We start from the raw sequence: 26,627 nt of genomic DNA, 5'->3' as shown, positions 1-26,627 counted from the left end.
AAGAATTTAACAAAATGCAATGCTAGAAATGAATGAATTACAGACCTACATAACACAGAATTACACATAACAAATTCAACGATATCCTGCATCCATTTAATGTATATTACTTTGAGGCTTGATTACTAATTTCAAAAAACAATATTTCCAGATTTTAAGCTTACCTGAGACTCTGTTTCTGAAGCCGATGAGGTAGATTCATCAATATGATTCTGACTATTTATATTACCATTAGGTAGTGTTACACTCTGTGTACTGGTATTATCACATATTGGTTTATCTTCATCAACACTATTAGTCTCCTCTGCCTCAACACTTGACGCTTTATCAATTGCAGAATCAGACATATTATTGACAACTATACCATCTTTTACTTCCTTAGATGCATCTGAATGACGCTGTAACCAGGCTTTCTTCATATTACGATGATTACTAGATGATAAGGACAACGGACTGGAATCCGATTTAGGCGGAGGACTTGGAGCACTTAATGTGTCACTATCGGTATCAGCATGGCCGTTAGCTACACGGTTAATAGTATCCATTATAGATGCAATATTGTTGCTTAAATTACTTGCATTAGTTACTGTCGAAGAAGAAGAGTCTTCGTTCACAATAGTAGGTTTTGGAGCGACTTCAACAACTTTTTCTGGAGGTTTTTTCTCCTCCTCGAGATATGCACTTTGAACTGTATTTTCTACAAATGATTTGAAACTGTCCATATAACTAGCCGTATTGTATGGTGATGATAACACTGATGACGTGCTATCAGTTGAAGGCTGGGTTCCTGCAACTGAACACATGACACTTGTGCGAGATGGTGTATTGCTAGTAGTGGTGGTATAGGGGTTGAGGTTGGTAAGGATTTGTGGTGTGGTGACAGGTATTGACAAGGGAGATGACATATTAGGCATCTCGTTTTGAGCTTTTTGTCGCTTCCTGACCCCATTATCCTTAGTTATTTTCCGTTTAGCACCAGGTGGAGCTGATGGTATGTTAGTTGTGTTGTTATTTGATGGTGAACTGCTAGGATAACAATGTGTTGGTGACGATGCTGTAACTGGTTGATGACTGGTACCTTTCTGAGCAGCAGAACCTGGTCCGTGGCTGTACATAGGATTAGGGACAAGACCTTGCTGTATTAAACTATAGCTGTACGCCAGTGATGTGGGTGGTAATGAAACTGGTGGTTGAGCTATAGATGGGTGGTATGGTGAACTGACAGGAGGATTTCCTCCTGGGTTAGTAGGAGATGATCCAGCCGAAGTGATAGGTTTCGATTTGTTACTACTTTTACAGTAATCAATGGGTTGAGCCATGGCTGCTGGATGATGTGACTGTTGACTAGTAGCTTTAAATGGACTTTGTGATCTGCTGGATGATTTATTGTCCAGTACTCTGAAGGCTGTAGAATGAGACTGACCAATCATGCTGGAAGCAGACGACATCAGATTATGTGAAAGTAAATGATGAGGAATACCAGATGCAGGACTTACAGAGGTCTGATCTCTCTGTTCTGGTGTATGAGCGGGTCGAGGTTGTGGACGTGGCGATGAGGATGAAACTGGTAATGAACCCCCATACTGACTGCTAGGACTGTTACTCTTACTACTTCGGTTATCAACAATAACAGAACCAGGGTGTTTAGCATCTTTATTCATATGTAGAAGACTTTCTTTACTTCTGGGTGATAATGATCTGGGGTTGCTGTGAGCTGGACTAGGTTGACCTAGTTTTAGATCTGGCTTTTCATCCTTTATGCCTTCATCTCTTCCTAATCCATAAATATGTAACTGATCTTTTGTAATTACAGATGGATTAGCAGGATAACCGTATAGACTGAAGATGGGTTGTTCTTGTTTTACACCATGAGACGATGTAGAAGTGGGGTACCGGGTGTCTCCGTAAGGATACATGTAATTATACAGCAATGGTTTACTTTCTAATTTAACATCATTCTTTATATCATTCTTCTTATGTGCTTCTGGTATGTTACCTAAATACTTCTCTTCACTTTGTCGGAGTGCACTATCTTGATACCTTTCTCGCTCAATTTCCTGCAATACATAGAAAATTTCACTTATGTAATCAATTTGTAATAAATTAATTTTCTATTACAATACATGACTCATATACAATCTTACACACTCGATTGTTGTTGAAACCAAAACTATGCAGTGAATGATGTGGTCTCCTGTATATGAGTAATAATGATACTGACTCATTGATAAATTCATCCTAGATGAAATCTGATGAAACGACAAGACTACCTTACGCCATCTGCTATTTACAGATATTGCTAAGCTCAATTGCCAGACAGAAAGTCAATCAAGTACAAGAATACTGTGAAAGGAAGTACACAATTCTAGTATAATTGTATTTGTTATATCTGACTGGTTACATTAAAATGAGTCATGACTACAGGCAGAAGAATGAAATTAAATAGCTGTCAATTATCACGTCCACCACAAAAACAAGTCAAAGGATCATTAACTAAAACAGGAGGAAATAATAACATGATAATATAGCTATTATACTTTCTGCACTTAAGATATTGCTATAAATAAACCATTTAGGTACACACTATATCTGTAAATAAATATCAACCCTGAAATATCCCAGCTTGTTATAACTATACAAGTATATTTTTGCTGATATTTGACTTCAAGGAAACAGGGTTTTTTTGCTAAAAAGAAAATAAATAAAATTTTCAATGCAAAATTGACTTACCCTTTTAACCCTTTCTTTATCATCTAATAGTTTATCTGTTCCCATCATACTGTGATGTGGTGGAATTTCAGATTTTGGTATCTTGCCTGTTCCAAGTGTGATGGATGGTGTAGGCCATTGGCCACCTAAACCCTGAAAAAAAAAAATAATACACATTTTGAGTTAAAATGGAAATTTGCAAAAAATTTTAAACAGGGAAAAGCTTAAGACAAAATATAATCATTCAAAATTAAATACAATACATGATCATATACAGTAAACTGAGATTAATAACCTACCCTTTGGCTCGCCAGTCTTAAAGATTCTGTGAAATGATGATCAACTGCAGCGACTGAATCTACCGTTTCACGTAATATACGCCCTCGATCAGATTTCTGTTCTCTTTCTCTTCTTATTCTATTCTGCTCCTGACGATTCCTCTCTATCCTTTCTTTTTCTAACCTCTCTTGGTCTTGTTTCTCTTTCTCTAATCGTTCTCGTTCTTTATCTTGTCTTTCTTTCTCTTGTCTCTCTCTATAACAATAATCAATAAATAATAAGTTATATGATAAAGTCATAAAATATTTCTATCACATAAAGGAGTTATGCAACTGTAACACATTGTGACATCTCATATTTTATTTATGACTGATTAGTTTTATTCAATCAGATGATAAAATAAAAGATAGGTTGCCAGGCAACAAAACATATGCCCACAACAGCTAAGTCGTCCGGGGAGTCAACAAGGGTCGTCACACATTTTTTTTTCTTTTGTCAGAAATGAAAACATGTACAACAGACTAAAATCTGATTATGAGTAACAACCATTTGGCTTCTAGTTCTGCCCTATTCTAACATTTAGCATACAAAACATTTAATAACAATTGCCATAATCATTGCAAATCGTTGAAATTTGATAGGCTTCTTGATTCTTCATCTCATGACCTTAAACACTGTATTAAATATAAAGTCAATCGGATATTAACTTTAGCCTCCAGAGCGTCCACAAAGATTATTTTTTAGAGTGATCAAGGGCCATAATTCTGGCAGTAATTATCAGAAATCGTTGAAAATCAACAGGTTTCTTCGTCCCATGATCTTAAAAACTGTGTATAGATTTCAAGTCAATCAGATATCAACTTTAGCCTACAAGCAATGTGGGCGTATAAAAAATGATGATGGAAATATCTATTAATATTTAAAATATTACATACATATTTTATAATAATATATTGTGGGTCAAAAATACTCAAACATATTTGAAGTACATGTATGGATATAGGGGAGAAGTGGGCTACATGTACAAAGTAAGTACTATAGATTCATTTTCAATAAAATCTTCTTTGAATTCTAAACAAATTGTAAAATAACATCAAAAGAGCGGCAAATATAAATGAAAGACATAATGTTGTGTTTGCATGTCCCCATTCTGAAATTAGACCTCACAGAATTTAAGTATACAACAAAGAGATCTTTCATTTTTACCTTCAAAGCCTTTATGTGTATTCCTATTACGTACAAAGAGCTTGCCAGACTACTAAATCACTCTTCTATATAATCTAATGTCAGGTAAAATCCCAAATATCTACCACTATCAAATAAAATCATTTATATCACCCAGTCTCTTGTGTTGGCCATGATAAGAAATACACTACCACCATTTCTCAACACAACACGTTGACCTCAATTCACCAGCTATATAAACAGTTCAGCTACTTAACAGTGCTTTGGGCCACAGCTACACACTTGTATAGAGTAAAGTTAGTCAAGCTAAACCGAGTTTAATATCAAACTATAAGTTACACCTCACAGTAGGCTTGTATTTCTTCTAAACTACTGAACTGTAACATACCCGACCTAATATAAATTCTATCACATAGTAACATGAATAGCTATATTTCACTTAAAAATCAATTACTCTCCATCAATTCAGATAGGTAAAAGTGCAGCCTGAGCAAAAACAATTCAATACCATATATGGATTTAAAATATGTTACACCAAAAACATATAGCCTAAAATAGAAACCACACATGGACAATTCTGGACTATCATTACATCAGAAAAACCTTTAAACTAAATATAGCGTGCTAATAAGCAAGTTATTTAAAGCCAACTAAATCAGTCAACTCTTTCGGAACAATACATAACTAATTCTATCTCAAACCCTCCACAGTAATAATATATTTTTAGAATTACAGTAACTTTAGGCTTTCTGTATGTATGTAGGTTGTGAATATGTCGCAATAACCATGAATGCCATTATTATTGAGTGTACCTTCAAGAAATGACTTTGTATTATCAGTTTTTTTTATCTAAGTGAGAATGAATAATGACTCTAACATGGGTGATCAATAACGCTATGTGGTTTAATTATTCACAGCTATTTACTATATTTAATATGGACGTAGGTCACAGCTTTAGACAGCTAATAATATAATCAATACTTTAGCAATTACTATACAGTACTTGTACTCACAATATAACCTAATCAATCAAATAACTTACAACCTCGGTGTAGGCAACTTTAGTCAAATTTCATATCAGAACATTTTTGAATAAATTTTAAAAGGCAAATCTTATCCATTATCATTCAGCCTAATGGTATGAATGTAAATGCCCTTTATGCACTTACAATTTCAAATGCAAAATATTTATCGCTTAAGACACTATTTTGAAATGAAAGTATTTTGAAATGCATTAAAATGCATTTAATACAGAACCAAATGCATTATAACAAAGCGCTGAACAAAATCTTGACAATGTGCAGACGTGACATACCATTTCACCTGGTAACACTGGCATGCAGGTGATTTAACAATACTTTATCACAAGCCCAGGGATTCATTATTTATACTACCTTAAATCACAGCATGTTTAAAGATAAGGTTGGGTTAAATATCAACAATATTATCAGTAATGTGTAATATAGTGCGAGGTTAAAGTAACCTTCATAAACTATCAATACTCTGCCTTCTTAATGTAAATATTACTCATGTTGACCTTTCACCTTTAATATAAATCTCATACTGAGAAAGAGCCCATTGGATAGCCTGGTGTCTAGCTTATAATAAATACATTTACCCTGACCTTAATTTGTATAATTTATAAATGTATCATGTTCTTTGTGCATGAATGCAGTAAAGGTACAAAGAAGATCTACGCAGCTTTCAGGGACACATCTTTCAATCAAATGAAATAAACATGACTGTCTACATTGCATAATATAATGTAATATAATGATGTAATATTACAACATCCAACTATTTTGATAGCCCTCAACTCTCTCTTTTTGTTCTATGTACAATATTTACACCAATAATACCAAAAGTTTAACACCCAAGTGACAAATTTACTCTTAGAAATTTAAACTAATTGTTAGTGGCTTTAGATAAATGCATATGAATGTGTATCGATCTTCTTTAAATTTCAATCTATGTAGTCAACAGGAGAACTATAGATATTTATCAAATATTTTTTTAGATTTATCTTCTATGATACCCAACAGACACAAAAACATGTAACTCTCTCATATGGAAGTAAATAGCTTTAAATTGTTCAATTGTATGGGAGAATAAATTCTATGCATAATTCATGTACATGTCATTACCGTAGTTAACCAGCCAATTCATCTTAATAATATAAATTTAATGTACCAACAAAAGTCAAATGTAACCTACACTTTATATGTAATATATAAACAAAATACATTTGCAAAAAAACAAAAAAAGAAAGATTTTTTAAGCTCATTTGACAGTAACCGTGTACCATATTTGTGGGTACATTGATGTGTTTGACCTCTTGTTGTCTAGCAAGTAAAACTGTCCTAGCTCAACATAAATCAATATCCACCATTAGATAAAACTCTCTTCATTATGTTACTAACTAACAAACCCACCTGTCTAAATTATCTCTTGAAATAACAACTTCACAATATACTAACTAATATTCTTATTTCATAAGCACAACTTTTCTTGACTGTAGAAACTTCTAGCCATTAAAACCTGAATGCTTTTTCTGTCTTGTAAACTAGGTTATCCACTCACTGCAACAACACATCACACATCCAGTCTTCAGCTCTGTCAAGGTCGTTTGATAACCACAGCTTTCTATCTTTTGTATTACACCTCAAACACAAATATTTACTCATATTTTAACTAAAACTAACATCAAATGCTTGCACAACAAGGCAACATTTTCCAAATCAAAATGTTTAAAAGATTAGAGACATAAAGCTGAGATTTCAACTGTTAACAAAGACTGAATAAACCTACCACTTCAGCTGCTTGCCAAGATAAAAATCAATATGGCCGCCAGACTACATTAGGGCCAAGCCAGCTCACATGTGTAGCCCATACAAAGCTGTTAAATTTATCAGAAATCCTCCATAGCTAAAATTCTATTCAACACAAAGTAATCAAGTTAGGGTGCAAAGTTCTGTTAACTGATTTAACTCACATCAGCTCAACTAGGTTAAAATTAAGTTCACTAGATTTATACTATCATCATGTATATAGCTTACTGTAGTTTGATACCACTCTCATTGAATATTAATATTCTACACGTGTGCCTGGCTCTTTGTCAAATACTCAACTGGTGCTTAGATAACAGATTTTCCTACATTTTCATCTGACCTCAATTATTCATCTAACCACAAGAGACCACTAAAAGGAATATTTAATATGCTAATTTGATCTGCTTGCTTGACATATATTTTATGTTATCTTTACTGGGTATTTAACAATATAATTTAATAAATAGACACAACTATGGTATGTAAATAAATCTACAAGTCAGCATATCTATGTTTATTTATATATTATATACACTGATTTCTTTCAATAAAATTGAATTTAAATACCCTTATTGAATCACAATTGTTTTAAATCTGATTCCCTGTTAGTGTAAATGTACTAAATCAAGATTTGAAAACATATAATTGGAAATTCTATTTTCAACAAGCTAGCCAAGATTCTTAGAATTAAACTCAAATTAAAAGTAAACTTGCATAAAAGAAAAAAACAACTGTAAAGTTTTATTTTAAATGTTTAGCATATATACATGTATACAGTAGTACAAGTAATATCTATTTATACGACATGTAGGTACTCTGTGTGTGTAGGAGCTTGTCATGTAGATATTAGCCTGCGGTCATGTAAGTAAATGTGGTAATTTCCTCTGTTTGACAGATTTATATGACGTGGTGAGGTTAATGTGGTTGTTTTTCTCCCAGCTACATGTACATGTATATTTGATTTTATCTTCAGTATTTATATTTAGATCCATTGTCATCATACATCATTTACTTATAATATATACTACTGTCATATACATTATACTCTACACTTCAGTATTTTATTCTAATTTTACATCATCATTATTTATATCAATTTCTCAAAAAAAGATGTTTGTGTTCAGACATTTTTAAAATTATGGATTAGACTGAGTGTCTCAATACCAATATAAGAAATATATATCAACTGATAACCATATAATTTACTTAATAAATACTGTTTCAGTAACACAGAAAAATACTACAGCAATAGTTTACATAGTTAACACTCTATACTGACATATATATAAAGGCAAATTGCAAGCTGCCTGGAAATGGAAGCTTACCAGGAACAGATGACAAATTAAGTGGAAAATACTTAACGAGTTTGAACAATTTTCAACTTCAACATTTTACCCTCAAATAATCAACACTTACAAAAGAAGTAAATACAAATAAAGAGAACTAGGTTATGCAATTTAAAGAATAGATGGATGAATGCTGAAGTAATCAATTGTTAGCAGACGACTAATTTAACAATGTGTTTACAACAGTGAGTCATATCAGTGAGTTATGTTTGAGTTTCTTTAATGGCTGTGTATAACACACATTTGTTAAATATGTTGACATTTATAGCACAATTTTCTTTTTCTGAAAAAATCAAAGCTTTCACGTCAGCTATTAATGTATAAATGTGCGCCATGTTTTTTTTACTATTATTATTTTAAAAAGGTGTATTGTTGTCATTTTTATAGCTTACATCAAGCTAGATTTTGAACATGCTAATATCCGATATTAAAATGCATGACTAAGTTGTATAATACTACTAGAATATGATATAAATTAACTTTGACCTACTCTAACAGAACTATTCACATTTTATTTAATATAAATAGTTGAGGCCATCAGGGGATCATTTCTATATTATGCTGAAATATTTTACACTGTTATGTAAATATAATCCAGTTGAAAGTTTAGTGGTGGTAATAGGAACAATGGTATATTGTGTGGTAGAGCTGACAGTTATAATGTACTTATGTATTTTATAATAATAAATTTAGTGTAGTCAAGTGCTGTACTTTCACCGGGTAGCGCTAAGACTTCCATGTAAAGGTTTTATTAAATATACCTTCCCATGTACAAACTGGGTGAATTGATGATATATTTGGACTAAAATCATATTCAAACTAATTAATCTATCAAAATTTTGCTTCAAATCCTTCTCAAAACATTGTAATCGCCAGGAAATACCCCTGCTATAAAAAATCCATGTTTGTGTTACTTGACTTGGCTGACGCGGTACCTAGCAATGGGTGCAAAGCTGGATGAGAATTCATAGCAAATACAAGACGATGTTGTCTTTAATCGCTGTCCATTTATCATAAATATCCAAGCCTAATTAAATTCTCAGATTATCCACTGCCTATGTCTTTTTCCATGTTTTTTTTATCTTAGACACTGTTGTACGTTTAAGCTCACCATCAAACGCTCACTAACTCTGAGAGGTCAGTAAATCTTCGCATGCAACCTTTGATGTTACTCGAGTAGACATCCGGAGTAGACATCCGTAATCGTCGAGTTACCGGTTAGGGATACCCTTACATTTTTGTCTTGTATTTGCTCCATAGGTGTTTATCAGGGAATCCAGTAGTTTACAAGTAAGATTGGATATTTCTACTTGCCATATATACCAAAATTGCCATACTTTTATTGGAAATAACCACCCGATAAATACTTTTGTGGGAAAGTAACTTTAAATATCGAATTGTATATACTATACAAACCTTTCTTTTCTTCTTTCTCTTTCCACACATTCTCGATCCAAACGTTCCATCTCTAAACGATCTCGTTCTCGTTCCATTCGTTCTCTCTCCATTTCCCGTTCCCGATGATGAAGGGTGGTAACGTCTGCCAATAGTTCATCTTGATGTTTCACTAACAACCAAGATGGAGGTACAGGTATTGAGGAGAATTTCTGCTGCCATAAAACTTCTAATTGATGTAGTCTATGCCCTGATAATGGATACTGTAAATGCATGAGATGTGCATTTTGTAACTGCATGACATGCAGTTGCTGCTGTTGTTGTGCATGTGCTGCTAATGTAGCATCTAACGGACTGAAGCTGGGAGGTAAGGTCAATGGACGTGATATACCCCCCATTGAAGGGGGTATTGGGTAATGATTAGGTAAAGAAGTCAGCATTTGTCGAGATATTGGATGTGATGAAAATGATGTAGATGTAGGAAGAGCGGCTGGAGAAGCTGGTATTGGTGTGTGAACAGTAGGATATAATGATTTTGAATGATTGGGTATATTATGAACACCACCTAAAAAATGGACAGGATTTTGTTTCATCAATTCTGGGTCTCGATACGGTAAAACAGGATCATGTCTATCAATAACTAATGGACTTGATGCTGGACTACTCTTGGCAGTTTTGAGATCATCAAACTGAGAACTGGGTCTCTTTTCGTGGTGACCACTAGATGTTGAGCGTTCGTCACTGGCACGAGAGTCTGATCGCTCATCCATTGCTGGAGTTGGAGGATTACTCCGCGAAATATAAGCCTGAAATCCTACATTAGTTTCACGAGGCCTTTCCACATTAATTTCCTGAGTTTTCATGTCCTCTTTGTCACTTTTTTCCTGTGAAATAATAGAAGATGCATTTTGTGATATGGTGACAGTTTCTGATTCACTTTTGTCCTCACCATTTAAAGAAAGTTTTTCAGCTTTAGCTAATTTAGTCACCTGATCAATAACAGATAAATTAACATCTATATTAGCTGTTAATGGTCCAGTATGACTGTCACTAGAATTGTTATTAGAACCACTATTTAACAGTAGCTGCTTTTTGTAGTGCATATTATCTTCAATCTCACTTGAATTATCACTATCCTTGGACGTTTTCAAAATACTTGTTACTTTGGAACTACTTTTAGACTCTTTTGACTCTTTTTCTTTCTTTGAGTCATCTTCTGGCTGTATTTGAGTTAAGTTCTTATCGGTATCAGTTAATGACTTACAGACATCACTGGAACTCTCCCCTGATTTTACCTTATCACTTTTACACTTCCTGTTCTCAGAACTCTTACTTTTAGCACTAACCTTCACCTTTACAGTTGGTTCTGATTTACTTTCTTTTAATATGTTACTAGAGTTTTTACTATTTCCACTACTCAAATTATTATTAGTATTATTATTATTAATATTATTAGTTCTAGCACCACTTTGATTACGCCTAGTTTTAGTTTTTTCTTTTACACTACTTGCTGCATTGTTTTTATATAAACCGATATCTTCAACTTGTACTTTTAATTCCTTAGTGTTTGTATCATTACGCGTTGGAGTCACTTGTTCTTTTGCAGTTTCACTTTTGGCCTTTTTGCTGGGAGACGTTAGCTGTTTGGTTTCATTGATATCGGAGCGCCTTTTCCGTTCACGCTGCACCTGTGGTTGTTTTCTACTTGTTTTTTCTTGCACTGAAAATAAATAACATAAATTCTTTCTTAGTTCAGATGGAAAAGAATAAAATATGATCAGGAAATAAACCACACTCAAATAGCAGTTAAAATGTCAAAACTTTTAAACTTTAAATTTTCCCGGAGTTGCATCTTATATAATATCATATTGTCTTATGAAACTCCAGACATTCATAAAAAAAAAACTAATTTGGCAGTTTAAAATGCAGAATAAATTTACCCAAGGTTTAGTTCCTAAAGCCAAAATACTCATATATTTACACATTTATTTTGGAATTGTTCCAAAAAATGAAAAGTGCCCAAGTGTTAGATATTTGCATCTATATGATAGATGGATAGGCAGGCACGTACAAGTGATATGTAGTAACAACTGATACATATAACAGCTGACAGCCAGACTAGTTTTTTTTTTTTTACTCCACGATAAACCTGTATAGCTATCACTACATAATTATAATAATATGCTTAGTTTTTATACATTTAACCACTGGACTTAATACACAACATACATGTACTACCTTATACAGGTTTTTCTATCAGGAAAAGTTTAACAGTAATGGTGTAGTACATGTTTTGTTATGACTAATATGGATGAATGCAGTACAGGAATAGATTTGTCCTGAGTACAGAAAAGGACATACAAATAAATCATAAAACAGAGAGAGAAAGAGAGAGAGAGAGAGAGAGAGAGAGAGAGATATTATAAATGAGATATAATATCTTCTCTTCAGCAATACTGATGACGCCTCTCTATATGATTAATTGATGATTACTTTAATGCATAGTTCTTAATATTGTAAGCTTATATTTACATGTAATTTGCGTGGAGAAAGATTATAACTTAGACAAGTGTAACACATAAATTCTGAGTAGCCACATAATAGGATGAATGGTATTATTTCAACCTAGAAAATGTAGACATGATACAGAGGCATGCCTTCAGCTAGAAACACCTGCTCCATGACCTGTGCCAATAAGCCAATGAGAGAATTTTGAGAATAATAAAGATATTTATAGTTGCAAGCATGACCGAACTTATGAAACGAAATAGCAGAACACTGTTGACAATCCTTTTAGATTTACAAATAAAGATTTAGCCTAGAGTCTAAAGAACAATGAGTTTGTTCTCTATTTTATTCTATACATCTTTAGTATTAGTTAACACTAGGACTACATAAATTAAGCGATTTTCAACTATAAAAAGCAATTCAATGTCTGTTGATCCCTAATTTAAATCGCTCTTATTTACAAGCAAAATCAATACAAACCTATGAGTTTTATATTCTATGAGCACGTTTTGTGGATTTGGCGCTATATAAATGGACATATTATAATTGTTATTGAAAAAATTACATTCACATTCTGAGTACATTTTGCGATTGTATTATTCTACTGATGTGTAACCATGTTATTTACGTCTCTTTAATTCATGATCATTATATTTGTATATACGCCTACCTAAATACACATAAACCCTATACACCATCAGATCCTATTAAATGTTAATCTATCCTTCTACTATATTATCTACATATGAAATAACAACTCTTATCATAATATAATCAATTAATATTAGTATAAATCATGACCTGGTATTCTTTCCTAGTTATTTTTTTAAATATCAAAAGTCAAAATGTCAGAGAATTAGTGGCCTAATTACCATGCTCATCATGATAAATAAAATACTGTGGTCGGATTGTCTGTAATGTTTGAAATAGCAATAATATACTGATATTTGTTTTATGGGTACATGCATCCTTTGAATAATCCATAAAAAAAAATCTTTAAGTTTCAACTGGTATTATTTTATTTAGAAGTCTGTTAATCACAACTAATACAAGTAAAACATCTATTACCTGATCGGTTTATTAGCGTTTATTAGTACATATGTTATTCATTAAGAAATAGATATTTAAGAATCCTGCTAACAGCAGCACAAAACAGACTTAGGTAGAAATCAGAGATCGTTTAATCAGCATCAATACCCTTTATCAAAGAAATACTAAAATACTTGTAGATATTTAGAAATAACAAAAAAATTATCTTACCTATTTTCTCTGGTTCTGGTGTTGAACCTCCTGATGGGTTTCTCTGACGAGTTTTGGCACTACGATTTGGTCTGATAGTTTGTATTTGCTGTGGTGTGAGAACTTGGTTGGGCCGTCTGGCTAGATGAGCCTGCAACAAAAAATGACACAGACATGATAATTACATTAAATGAGAGACTCTTGTTCAGATTTACAGTACCAGTCCAAACTTCTAGACAGACATAACTTTCTCAACTGTCTAAAATACTCTACTCCAGACTTTCTCAACTGTCTAAAATACAACAAATTGTTAAAAGTTTTTATTCTCTACTCCAGACTTTCACTTGTAAAACCTGTTAATCACAGGAACATTAACTTAATCTAACCCATTTCTATTATAAATAATTCCCTCTGTAGATAAATACTGATGAATGACAGGGCAAAGGGGATAAATGCTGTCTTTTGTTATCTTATTCATATTTATTTAAAACTCAACTATGGCAACCAATTAACCTGACAACATTATCAAAATAAACATTAAGTAACAAATATTTGAGTAAGCTATGGGTCTGATGTTTAACTTTAAAAGATGAATCATGCTAGACTGTCAAGTGAACTAATTAGAGATGATACCAAGCTATACTGTAGATTTAGACCCACTTTATAATGATATGATACTATATTTAATTAACATCTAGAAAACATGTTATAGTAATTGTTAAAACATATAATCTTTTAAACCTTATTATCATGTTCTACTTTGAAGACCATTTCATATCCCTTTATAAATGGTACATGTATATCTTTAAACCATTTCAAGAAAATTAAATATATGGAATTTTAGAAAGGCAATGACATGAAGATTAATGTGATATAGATATTAATTGGCTATAGCAACTTTTTCTCTACTGTAACGCCCACACCCCCAAGAAATCAACAATTAATATCTGTCACATCATATATTTTAAAAATATGTATATGTACATGTACAAATGATTGGTATCACATCATTATCTTAGGATAATACATATATCTTTTTGAATTACTTTAAACATATCAGTAGTTTCTCCTCTCTTCACTTAATACTCACAGATTAAATCTAATAATATAATATGTAGGACACTGTGTTTAAACTGTGCTATAAACATAATGTAAGTGATTATAAATCCACATATCACGGTCTTCATTCTTTATTAATAAATACTTTTATCACTTGGCAATCACCACCAACACACAACACGAACATGGGTGGTATATTAATACCAACATATATCTTACCTAAATAAAATATTTTGTTTCATATATCCATGTAAAATGTTTGTAATATAAGATATTCACTAGTATATGATATAGCACTATAGAATAATGATTGTTATTCTGTAGACAATAACAACCCGCCAGTTTCCTATATCTAACACTAACTGCATGTATAGCCTTCATACAACACCACGCTGGCAACAACAAGTGACCTTCACTGTGTTTGGCGGGCCAGCTCTGTAGGAATGTCAAACACTGGCAAATGGATCTTTGAAAGCTTATACAAACTTGTCAGTGGGTTGGCCTTTAGCCAAAATACATCAGAGCTAGGTGCTATTAGGCCACTAATCAAACTGGCTAGCTGCACAATGTCAATTGTTTTCCTACTACAATCCAGTCTAGCTCACTCACTTTGCCTTCATTATTTAATAACCTTTTACTATATAATATTACAGAGAGATGTCAATCCACCTTTAACCTTTCAACACAAAAAATACCTAATGTAGTACATACAACTAATAAATGGCTTACGCACACACACTCACATACATACATACATACACACACGGAAAAACAATTTACTAGTAATTTATTTTTTCTTCATCTGTTATTCAAATAAAGGTTACTTGTCCAATTATTCATTTACTGGAAAGAGCAAGGTGAATTGTGACTAGAGGGGTCTGTAACAATTGTGTTAAGTTATTCTAAACAGTTGTCAGGGTGTAATCAGTGAGAATGAGATATAAATGATAGTAGGTCTGGTGGCTGTTCTGGGTCTTTTTAATTCAATCACCACTAAGGAAACTAACATTATTTACATAGTTTTATTGACTATTCTGCACTCCTACATCTTTTTCTTATGCCTACTGTCAAAGTTAGTAAAATCATGTAATCAACACTATGTCAAGAAATCTGATTACATGTGTAACAGAAGAGAATAACTTTTCAAATTGGTATCTAGAAATACCTTATACTGTCTGTTGTTTAATAGACTTTAAATAATTGTTTAAGGTGAATTCTAACCTTTGATTGTGGGTAATGTCAGTGTTAAATTATAGTTCTATTGCCCTGTTGTAAGGTGCAGCCTTGGGCTTTTTCTTAGCAAATTACACAACATACTATCATTAACTAGATTGTACCACCATGAAGTAAGATGACATATTTTGATAAATAATATTACATTACTGTAAACAGTAAATCCTACCCTATAGGCCTGAAATATATTTAGACCACAAAGTTGACTGACTCTGTTATCTGGTCTCTAACATATTACATTACAATGAGAGAAAAGAATATTATCTAAACATGTATCATGCAGAAAAGCCATTTAAGTGTTATTAAGCTGTTTTCATTTTTCATCTCTCAGACAGATTATTGATCAGGATAAAATAACAAAGATGAGATCTCATTTACTTTCCTTCCTCTACAAGTAGAGAAGCAAGGCCATTAGAGAAGGGTATGGCTGAGAATAACAGAAAGGTCATCCACCACATATTTTATCATTACACAGATAAAAGGTTGCTATTGAGAATGACAAGATTCACCAGATCTCAATGTCTGATTAATGTGTATTATGTTCTCATACATTTCTGTATGTGTGTGTGTGTCTGGTCAATGGGGTCCACATGACAAATAGACTTGTTCAAAAGGTGAATGATAACAAATGATCAGAGGTGTGGAATATAGACAGCTGATAACATCCTCTGATAATTATATAAGCTGAAATGGCCTGTACACCATGTGTGTTATTCTAGACAAAACATTAGAATTTATCACATACTATTTCACAAGGTCCAGTACATGTAGCCATGATGTAGGCTTTACAATAAAATTTCTCAATAAATATCTAGTTTATTTTACAATGAAGACTTAAAAGATAGGGCCTTTAAATACGGCAACCCCATAATTTATCATTATCATAATAGCTTTGTGATCTCATTTACGAAGGAACAAATTATATTGATATCCATTTAAAATTACAATGAATTTCAATTAGATTTGTCAGATGGCATTTTTTAAGAAGAGGATGCAATGCATGATGATCTCATATGATTGATGAGCTAGGTGATCTCTTTAACTTAGATCACTTATCCAGTTTATATGTATTACAGGCCACCCACAAATAATTTAAATATATTCAAGTTAATATGATTTTTAGAAAGTTGATGTTTTCATAAATGGAAAAATAAATATGATGCCAAAATCTAACATTCTAAAATAAACTCAACAAAATATTGATGTTTAAAGAATCACAGATTATCCATAATTCAAATAAATATTTCAAATTTTAGTCATTAAAATCAATTATTGTCATTTATAGTAATTAACAGTTTTCTAACTAATTATTATAAATTGGAAGGCCTTGATTTTTTTATTAGTACTAAAAGAAAGTCCATCTGATTATTCTATTGATCATTAAAGACTGTCTGACATTTAACAAGGTCAATATGGCAGTCAATATGGCAGTTTAAATTAAGTATTGACATCACTTCACTAGACACATTAATTAATAACCAGATGTTTGTTTAAAGCCGACTATTCTACTAGTATAGTAAATAATACATTACTACATCACATATAAGTTAGTTACCTTTTCGTAAGTTAATTTCCTCTTATTAAAATATAAAGGAAATAACAAAGCTTTGGCTCTCTTGTCAGTCAGCAGCACGTAATCCCACAACACCGCTTAAATGAAAATAGTCTCAACTGTCCAACTAGATTCTATGTATTATATCAATTTCAACCTTTCATACCAAACCATAACCTAACCTCATTCATCATCATAACAGTATAAGAGCTAATCTCTACAACTCTTCTCTCATACAGCACTCCTTTATCATGTTAATAGCTGCCTGGGGTATAGTAAGACTACCTCTTTTTTCAAATCACATGGTTTTTCAATGGGGGAGCCTCTCAAAGTAGTAAAATGTATGCTAAGGCGTTGAGCAATGTGTATCCTGGATCTATAAATAATATGAAATATTATGCGTAAACATTTTTTGTACAGTATATAACAAAATAAGAGTTCACAGATGATATAACCTACTTTGCTTGTTATTTCATAAAGAGTTACGAGTTTAGCCTTTCTAATCAATACAAGCTAACAGCTCTTTCAATAAGCCAGACTAGAGAATAATCAAGCAGAAATTCTGGAATTACAATCTGTCCATAATGATGTCTGCTATTCATGTCAGCAATAACTCCATCGCATGTTACAGTCATAGTATATCTCACTGTCTCCTACTTACGTGTAATACATATAAATAAAAAAAAAATAAAAAAAAAAAGTTCACACAATCTAGATTGCCTTAAATATCAAAGTGAACATATATCTTAATATTTCTCTCTCAGTGTCCCAAAAAAATTGTGTCTAAATAATTGAATAAGGAATAAAATCAGTGAATTTTATCAGTTCTTTAGGGAGCTGCATGTTTGTTTGTGTCAATTTGCTAGGCTTGAGCTCAGATAGCATTTTAAGACAAGATCTTTTCTATACAGCCCACCATGAGTGTTTAATGATTCATAAGGATAAAGAATTTTCTTAACAATAAGAATTTTATTTCCACTTGATTTCAGCACAGGAAGTTTAACATTAAAATTTCTTTAAGCTCCATGCAAACTTTAACCCATTACATCGTAATTGATCAGACATTATAAAATCTTAATGTGTTTGTTCTTTAAACCATGCAATCCTTTTTTATATTCCATATACCACTATAATAAATTCTTACTAAACAGTATTTCATGCTTATACACCATAACCACTTCTTCAACAATAGCGTTTATTTACAGCCTTAAACATTGACTTATTCTGCTTTTGACCCTTTAGTAACAAAAGCAAAGGCTGACCTATTTTTCCTGGTGGGTAAACATACCTTACCAGTCATATATGCTTAACAGCTTGACCTTTCACCTTTACACACAGTTGCCTGGCAACCTGATTACAAGGCTGGTAAAGGATAAATTTAGCTGAGAGCATCAAGTTACTGGTGACCTATCATGTAAATCACATCACAGTGGCTGCCTCATTAAATCTACTCTATTTACCATTACATACAGGGTACATATCTGTTTGATGTAGATAAAAAATAAACAATTACATCTCACCTGACTCTGTGAACAAAATCAACTATCAAAATATACATGTATCTGACTACAGTGATTGAATAAGCAGGCAACAGCTAACATTTCTCTCTCACTCAATATACACAACCATACACATGATAATTTGATACACTCAGACATTTCTGACTACAAGAGGCAACCAGGCGCTAAGCTAGTATACCATTAGAGAGGAATTCTTTGAGACATAATCCATTTGTTCATTCATGAAAGAGTTCTGTGTCAATTAACATTTTATTTCAGTTAGATGAAATCTAAATAATAAATAGATACAGTATGTATATCAGCTTAGTTTATAATTGTATTGTTAGATTTTTATCTGTTCGCATGAAGGAGAAGAATATAAAACGGATTTAAAATAGTAGTTTTTATATAATTTTTTCCTATGTAATTTAACTGAAGAGTGTAATAAAGCTGTTATTAAATTATAATAATGAGACGGTACAGCTGGTATTAATAATATACTGATATATTCACATGCTATAAATATATTTATTTTCAAATCAATATACACCATACTTTCCTTCAAATTATCATTAATGCTTACTACATCTAGTATTATTAGAAATTGCGTAGGTTGGCTCAGTATGTAGGCCAAACTGTTAGTTATTTGATATATTACAGTTTCTCAAATTTACCAGAAAATATCCACTAAGCCACAGGCCAAAAGTGTGTAATTAAATATTGCATGAAGCGTAAATAGTGTAAAGTAACTTCATAACAAGTGATCAATCGTTAATACCAGAGCTGATATAATTCAGTTAATATCTATTAGGATAAAGCTGCTTTTTGTCTGACAATATGTTGGATTAACTATAATAAAAATTGGCTTTTTGAAATTGAGGTTAAAAATAACTATGTATCCAGTTCACATTAGGGCCATTGTTAAATACAGTTATTTAATAAAGATATCATTATTACTTGCAGTGCCCATAATTAAATGTATACTGGTTAGATAGGATATGTATATATAATACAGACTTTGACCTGTGTTTATCTTGTCAGAAGAGGTTATAGTATTAGTTAGCACAGATAATTGTATATAAAGATAAGTAAAGGTCAAATTCTGAAATAATTACATAGACTTGTCTACACTATTGCAGATAAATAAGTATGATAAGTCAACATCTATATAGTATAATGATGACAAATTCAAAAGAGCTAAATCGCTAATATTTGGGACCTAGAAATTGACACAAATGGGTCGCAATGCATATAATAATTTAATATGAATGTGTATAAACTGATTTACTTTCAATCGTTTCTGTTTTTTACTCTTAATTTCAAATCAGCTATGTTCGGCGAAATACGCCAGAAGTCTCAATCGCATGGCAATCCCTAGCGTCTGGTTATTCCAATCAACCTATAGTATTATTGTACATGTTCTCCAGATAAGAATATGATGTCACCATTTGACATGACTTGGGAGAATATGTCTAGCCTCGTTCTTCGAGTCTCTTGTTACAAATGGCGGTAAAACGCATTATGGTACACGAATCAATGGTAAAATGTTTTTGTTCTGTCTTAAACATTGGATATCAGAAGCCCATCTTTATTGAAAACACAAATTATTTGTCAATTTAAATTGATATTGAGGTGATCTTAGCGGGGAAAAGATGGGCTTCTGATATCCAATATTCAAGACAAAATAAACATTTGACCATTGGTTTCAATTCAACGCCATTTGGGACTCGAAGAATGAAGCTAGACATATTCCACAAGTCATATCAAACTGTGATGTTATATTATTATCTGGAGAGCATGTGCAATAAATACTACCGGTGTAGACTGGAATAACCAGACGCTAGTGATTGCCATTTGATTAAGACTTCTTGCGTATTTCGCTGAACATAACTGATATGAAATCAGAGTAAAAACAGAAACGACTGAATGTAAATCAGTTTATATACATTTACATCACATTATTATATGCGTTGCGACCCATTTGTGTCAATTTCTAGGGCCCAAATCTGAAATCCTGGGTTTGAAATATTAGAAGTTTTATGTTTGTTTAAGTGCTAACTAGGCCTGCCAGGTACCTATATGAAAGTAGGTAGATATTGTTGACCTGGTGATAAAGTAGTATAGTTATTATCAGTACTTGTTATGAAGTAGAGAGATATTTAAGAAAGTTATTTATTCATAAGCCTACTATATAGTAATATCTCCTCTTATCACTGTAACTAGGATTTTATTAGCGATATTATTTTGCCATTAGGCCGTTCCAACAGGAATTGTGGGTATATACCACTCCCTACTATTGTCTACTTGGTGAATAGTATGTCAATATTTAGTTTGGTGGTTAGTTTAAGTTTAGCAAGGATTAACCCTAACCACCTCATAAACCACTCTAGCATATAGTAATGGTTTAATAAATACACTACTGTGAATATTGAAGTGTTAATAGAAATCTTTATATAGATCAGATTCTAGATATAGAGGACTATAGATAAATATTTGTTTTAGAAATATTGGCTGAATATAAAACTATTGTGTTGATATATAAACACACTATGCTTGTATATTGATCACAGTATTACCATGCCTACTTCATAATTGATTTTTATAAAAGCATTTTACAGACAAGTTGTCTCTATTGCATGTATGTCATTCCTTTAATGGGCCAATATTGGTGAAAAACATCAATATGATCATTTAATTAAAGTTGAAAAATAACTCAAGGCCTTCCCACTTCTCTTCCCTATAGGGCCCAATTACTAGTTAACTGGCAAATAACATGAAATCTCCTTGACTAGGGAACAATGGCTATTTATATCAACTATATCAATTTACTGTATAGATTGAAAGAGGTCAGTAGAAAGCAGTAACTTAAACCACATAAAAAATATCCAGTTGATGTAAAACAGGTTTGAAAAGACTAAAATACCACTAGCCTTTCCCAACATAATCATTACCATATTAAACATTTCACATTTGTAGCAAGGTGAAGGTTGTTTGCTAGTAAATCACACAGAGAAATACTCACACATACATGTTGTTTAAAGAGACAACACTGTACCATCTAGTTTAATTTAACACACTCCACAAATGTCACAAGTCAAGTCTGGCTAGAGATGTAAATGTCAGAACTATCACACTACACATAAAACCTTAATTTAGTCAGTCACACTATCTTTATAGAATAATACATGTTCATTTACTGTATTAACTCATGCGTTGTCTAGTGATTCAACTTAACAATTACATTTTAATGACGACAGCTCAGTAACATGATTGAATCATGTATTTTGCACATTGATTATTGGTAATTGACATGTTACGGCAGTACGCTAAATGTTCTATATGAATAAATGTGAAGGTTATTTTATGTAAGCCATCGATAGTTTACCTGTACTTTTACTGCATGAAATTTAATCAGGCTATTGCGCTTTTGATAAAAATGTTAACTGTAGGTAGCAAGAGGAAGAAATTACAACATGTGGGCTATGAAAAGAAAATGAAAGCATTACTCATATCTCAAGGAAGCAAGGAAAACATTGACTTAGAACATACACAGACTGACTGCATCACACACATGTAATTTAAATACGCTCAACAAAAGCCTGATAGGAAGAATGCATGTATATGTCTCTTTTTCATTATCCCCTCATTACACACACAACTAAAATAGACCTGAAAAACTCATTAACTCAGAAACACGCAAAGAGAATTATAATATTAATGATTTCTGAAGTCAGTATAATTACCACAATTTCAAAACATTTTTAATTTCCACGTAGGTTTCAAATTTTAATGAAGTGTTTAAAGAACTTAAAACATTTTATTTATAAGAGAAGTGTATTTTTTTATACATTATAATCTAAATACTGAAATTAGTTAATATGAAATAAAAATACTGCAACATCAAATAGATCATGTAACAACCAGAAATACTTTAATACCTGTACTATGATTTAATTAATAGCAAATTGAAATACAAAAAAAAAAAAATATTTTCCATATTGGGAGTAGACATAGCCATAAAATTGGATTTCAAAATATCAGAATCATCTCTATAGAAGTACATAAAGGGCTAAGTCATTATAATAATTAAAGGTACAATGTCCAAGTAGATATATAGCATGTATTATTCTTATCAGGTCCAACAAGTTTAACTGTTTGTAAGGCAGTAATCAACAAACTAGGACTGATTATAGTCTTTACTTATTCCAAAAAATTAAGTGTTTACAAGTTCCAAATTCAAGTGGGTTTATCGGTCACATCTCTATTTAAAAAACAACACAGCTTACATACAGAAGTAATACATCTTCCCGCATTGTTACATTACTATCTAGAATATTTACGCTAACTCATGAAGAATGCCATTTACTTACTTGCCTTCACCACGTGCTGCTGACTCTCACCTCCGTGCTATCATACAGCTAAACACAATAATATATCTCTAGTCCTGGTTAGGTAGCGTGTAGAAGGGAGCACAATCAAGGAGTGTTTTCCTTGAGATAGTGCAGTGATATAATACATCACAGTTTGACCTTAATCTTTCTTCTAATATTAAACTAAAACTACATATGATTTTCTCATTCAACCAACCAGAACATACATGAGAAACAGTTTAAAATCAACTCAACAATGTGAGAAGATATAAACAAAATCTATTAGTTGATTTAAGATGATGAATAATTTGTTGTACTTTTTATGGATCAATATCAGGTTTACACACTCAGCCTCATATTACATATTTATTGTCATTATGTCACGTCAGTCTTTACAAAATAATCACACTGAGGAGTAGGATGATTGAATAAATAATGTATTTCATGTTATAAGTTAATGCATTCACAAAGATTTAAATTGCAAATGTACGAAAGGTTTTAATCATGATTTCTGCCTATTCTAGTGATAAAAATCATGCACATTTTCATGACTGATTATCGACATAAAAATAAAAATGTCTGATGCTCATTGCTCAAAGGGTGCTGCTTTAAGTTGACTGAGACAACCATCTATTCAAATGTAATTTCCTCTGCTATTGAATAGAATGCTATGTACATGTATAATATCTTGAATTGGTTCAATGTGATATAAAAGCACTATGACTATATCAATAGAGTGTGTTATATTGAAGGAACTATTTTCTAAAATCAGGGCTGAGCACATTCAACTACATTTATCAATAGATGTCTTTGTTAAAGATTAATAATGATTGACATTAGAAGTTGTGATATTTTTACCTGTTGTAATAAAGTTAATGTTAGACAGGTAGGATGTGTATAAACAACCTTTATTTAACCTTGAGTTATAAAAGCATTTATATGTACATTTCTAGGTGTTGGCAGGCTACAACTTGTTTCTAACCATTGATTATACAGTAACCAACAAGTGAAGTGTAGTCTTTCATTACAAAATAACCACAATAGATCGCCTGTATTATTACACCAGGAGTTATTAAAGTTTCAGTAAAATCTTGTCAACCATATTAGAAATAAATTCTAGCTTTATTAATACAACAATCTGTCTTATTTCTCCTTAGACCACAATATTGCAAAATACCCAAGGAAAAAGGTCATAATTTAATCTCTGTCCTTATCAAGATGTCACGTGGACCAATATATAATGTGGCTTTGTACACAAATCTATAAATCTTTAGTCAGGTTGATAAAAAAAAAATTGGGTCACTAATCCCGGACGGATATGAATATGTTAATTGGTAGGAAAGTGATAAGATCTATTCAGCAAGTTAATTCAATATGTAAATATATCTCTCAAGCTTGATGAGTCAGAGGAAATTCCTACTCTACATGGTATATATCACATGTATAAACATTATCAGTTAATGTTCTACACCCCACCACTGGCTGTCTACATTAAATACATTCAAATTGAAAGCAAACAGTATTAAATCTCCTTTTTACTCAACTCACTAAACACACATCTTAGTTATTCTCAGTTGCTTTAATCTAATAATCTGTATATTATTGGTAATTATATGAGGAAAATCTAATTACACTGGTCTAACTTTCACCTTTAATATTCTATAAATATAATATGATAGACCCACTGGGCTTTGGCAACATCATTAAAACATTCTGCTTTATAGTTCATTTTCTCTTGCTGATGTATTTATACTTGAGTGATATTAATGTGACTACCTGGCCAGCCATACATGTACTCTAGTAATTCTAAACATAAAAAGATAAGGAGTGGGGAAGAGTTTAGAAGAGAAAAAACATGAGTGGAAAAGCCATATTTAAAACAAGTAGGATTGGCTGATGTTTAGTTTACATTAGAAGATAATGTTTCTACCAGAACTCTATGTCCTCCAATATGTACCAATGGATCTGTTTTTTTAAAACAAGTAAACACATTAGTGGAAACCTACACATGTTCGCTTTATAAACAAGTCTATCCAACAATCATTTATAGCTTTAACACAATATATTCACATTGTAATTACAACCAAAATAATTAACAGCAAATAAATCACAATACATGCATGTATACAGTTATTTGTAAAATATGAACCTTGGATGTACCAACAATAACCAAGTGCCAATCATCTTTCACCGATGTCATTAATAAAATTTTAGTTGAAGATGTTTGTAAATAAAACATCAAACAAAATATAGATTCTAACAGTAAACTTTAATAGTTAAATATTTATTTTTGATCCCAAAATGCATCAAATGACCAGAACATAAAATTTATGTAAAATCAGTATATAATCACTGGAATGAGTGGAAACATGAATAAGCTTTTTGCCCATTGTAAATGCTAAACCTATTCAAATACAAAAGCAAAATAAAATTTTAAGTTCTATGTGTAAGCATACCCTGCCTTGAAAACAACACCTGTCACTGTTTATAGTTGCAGGAAATCTTAACACAACCAACAACAAATTATCTTTTAATAAGACAAAGATATAATTTACTAGACTAGTCGTGTAAATTACTAAAGACCTTTATCTTATCTGATTCAATCCCAAGTTTGAATGCTATTCTTTTTAATAAATCTGATAACAAAATAAATACATGAGTACATACCGGTTGCTCTTTAGGTGCGCTGTTGTCTTTGCGTGGTCGTCTTCTTGGTGCAATTCCAACTTCAACACCACGTAAAATTAAATCCACGACTAAATAAAAGAGAGGAAAAACCAATTTGATTAATATAGCATCTTTTGTAGGAAAATAACTTTGAACAATAAATCTATACTAAATATATAATGTAACAAATCAATATCAATATAAGATATAGGTGTTATATATACAGGCTTGTCAACTTATTACAAAATCTGTGTGAACATGATATGTAATAAAACTGTACTAGTTTGACTGGTAATATAACTGTCTAGGTCTTTTAACACTCTAGGATAAGAGCCAGAAAAACACTAAATAACATGAAACAAACAGACACAATTACTTCTACTTTTATCCCTTTAGACTAGAAACCATTACTGGTTAATTTACAGACTGTCTCTATGTAACATAGCTGTTTATTACTTCCATATAGATCATTGAACGCAAACAATCCCTATATTATCTTTATATCTATCGATAAAATTCAAGTGTCATGCTCAACCAATCATCATCTTCATCATATTGAGAAAGCTTGTGTTGTTATAGATAATTTACTGTCATAGAGATATTACCAAATAATAGCAACTAAAATATAATCACATCATTCAAATAGACTATGGAGTCATGGTAGTTTGATCAAAATAATCCATAATATGTTTCTAAAGTCAATTGCTAACACTATTAGATTTACTCTAGTACGCTATGCAGATATTACTCTCCACTTT

At 31.9% G+C, this 26,627-nt stretch overlaps 1 protein-coding gene across 3 annotated transcripts in view; it reads right to left on the bottom strand.

The window, feature by feature from the left end:
• Positions 1–26,627, bottom strand: part of LOC126816831 (lysine-specific demethylase 3B) — a 74,695-nt gene that overhangs the window by 7,996 nt on the left and 40,072 nt on the right. For 2 of the 3 annotated variants that reach the window (XM_050543589.2, XM_050543590.2), the window contains 6 exons: positions 25,870–25,958; positions 13,511–13,640; positions 9,764–11,462; positions 3,009–3,243; positions 2,731–2,862; positions 165–2,057 (listed from right to left, as the gene is read on the bottom strand). In XM_050543589.2, the coding sequence (XP_050399546.1) occupies positions 165–2,057; positions 2,731–2,862; positions 3,009–3,243; positions 9,764–11,462; positions 13,511–13,640; positions 25,870–25,958 (4,178 nt within the window). Of the gene's footprint in view, positions 1–164; positions 2,058–2,730; positions 2,863–3,008; positions 3,244–9,763; positions 11,463–13,510; positions 13,641–23,202; positions 23,207–25,869; positions 25,959–26,627 lie in introns of those variants that run through there. The other variant, XM_056099345.1, reaches the window with a different exon arrangement.

Source organism: Patella vulgata, chromosome 3, assembly GCF_932274485.2.
Source record: "Patella vulgata chromosome 3, xgPatVulg1.2, whole genome shotgun sequence".
Classification (NCBI taxonomy): domain Eukaryota; kingdom Metazoa; phylum Mollusca; class Gastropoda; family Patellidae; genus Patella; species Patella vulgata.
This window is presented reverse-complemented; position numbering and strand designations above follow the sequence as displayed.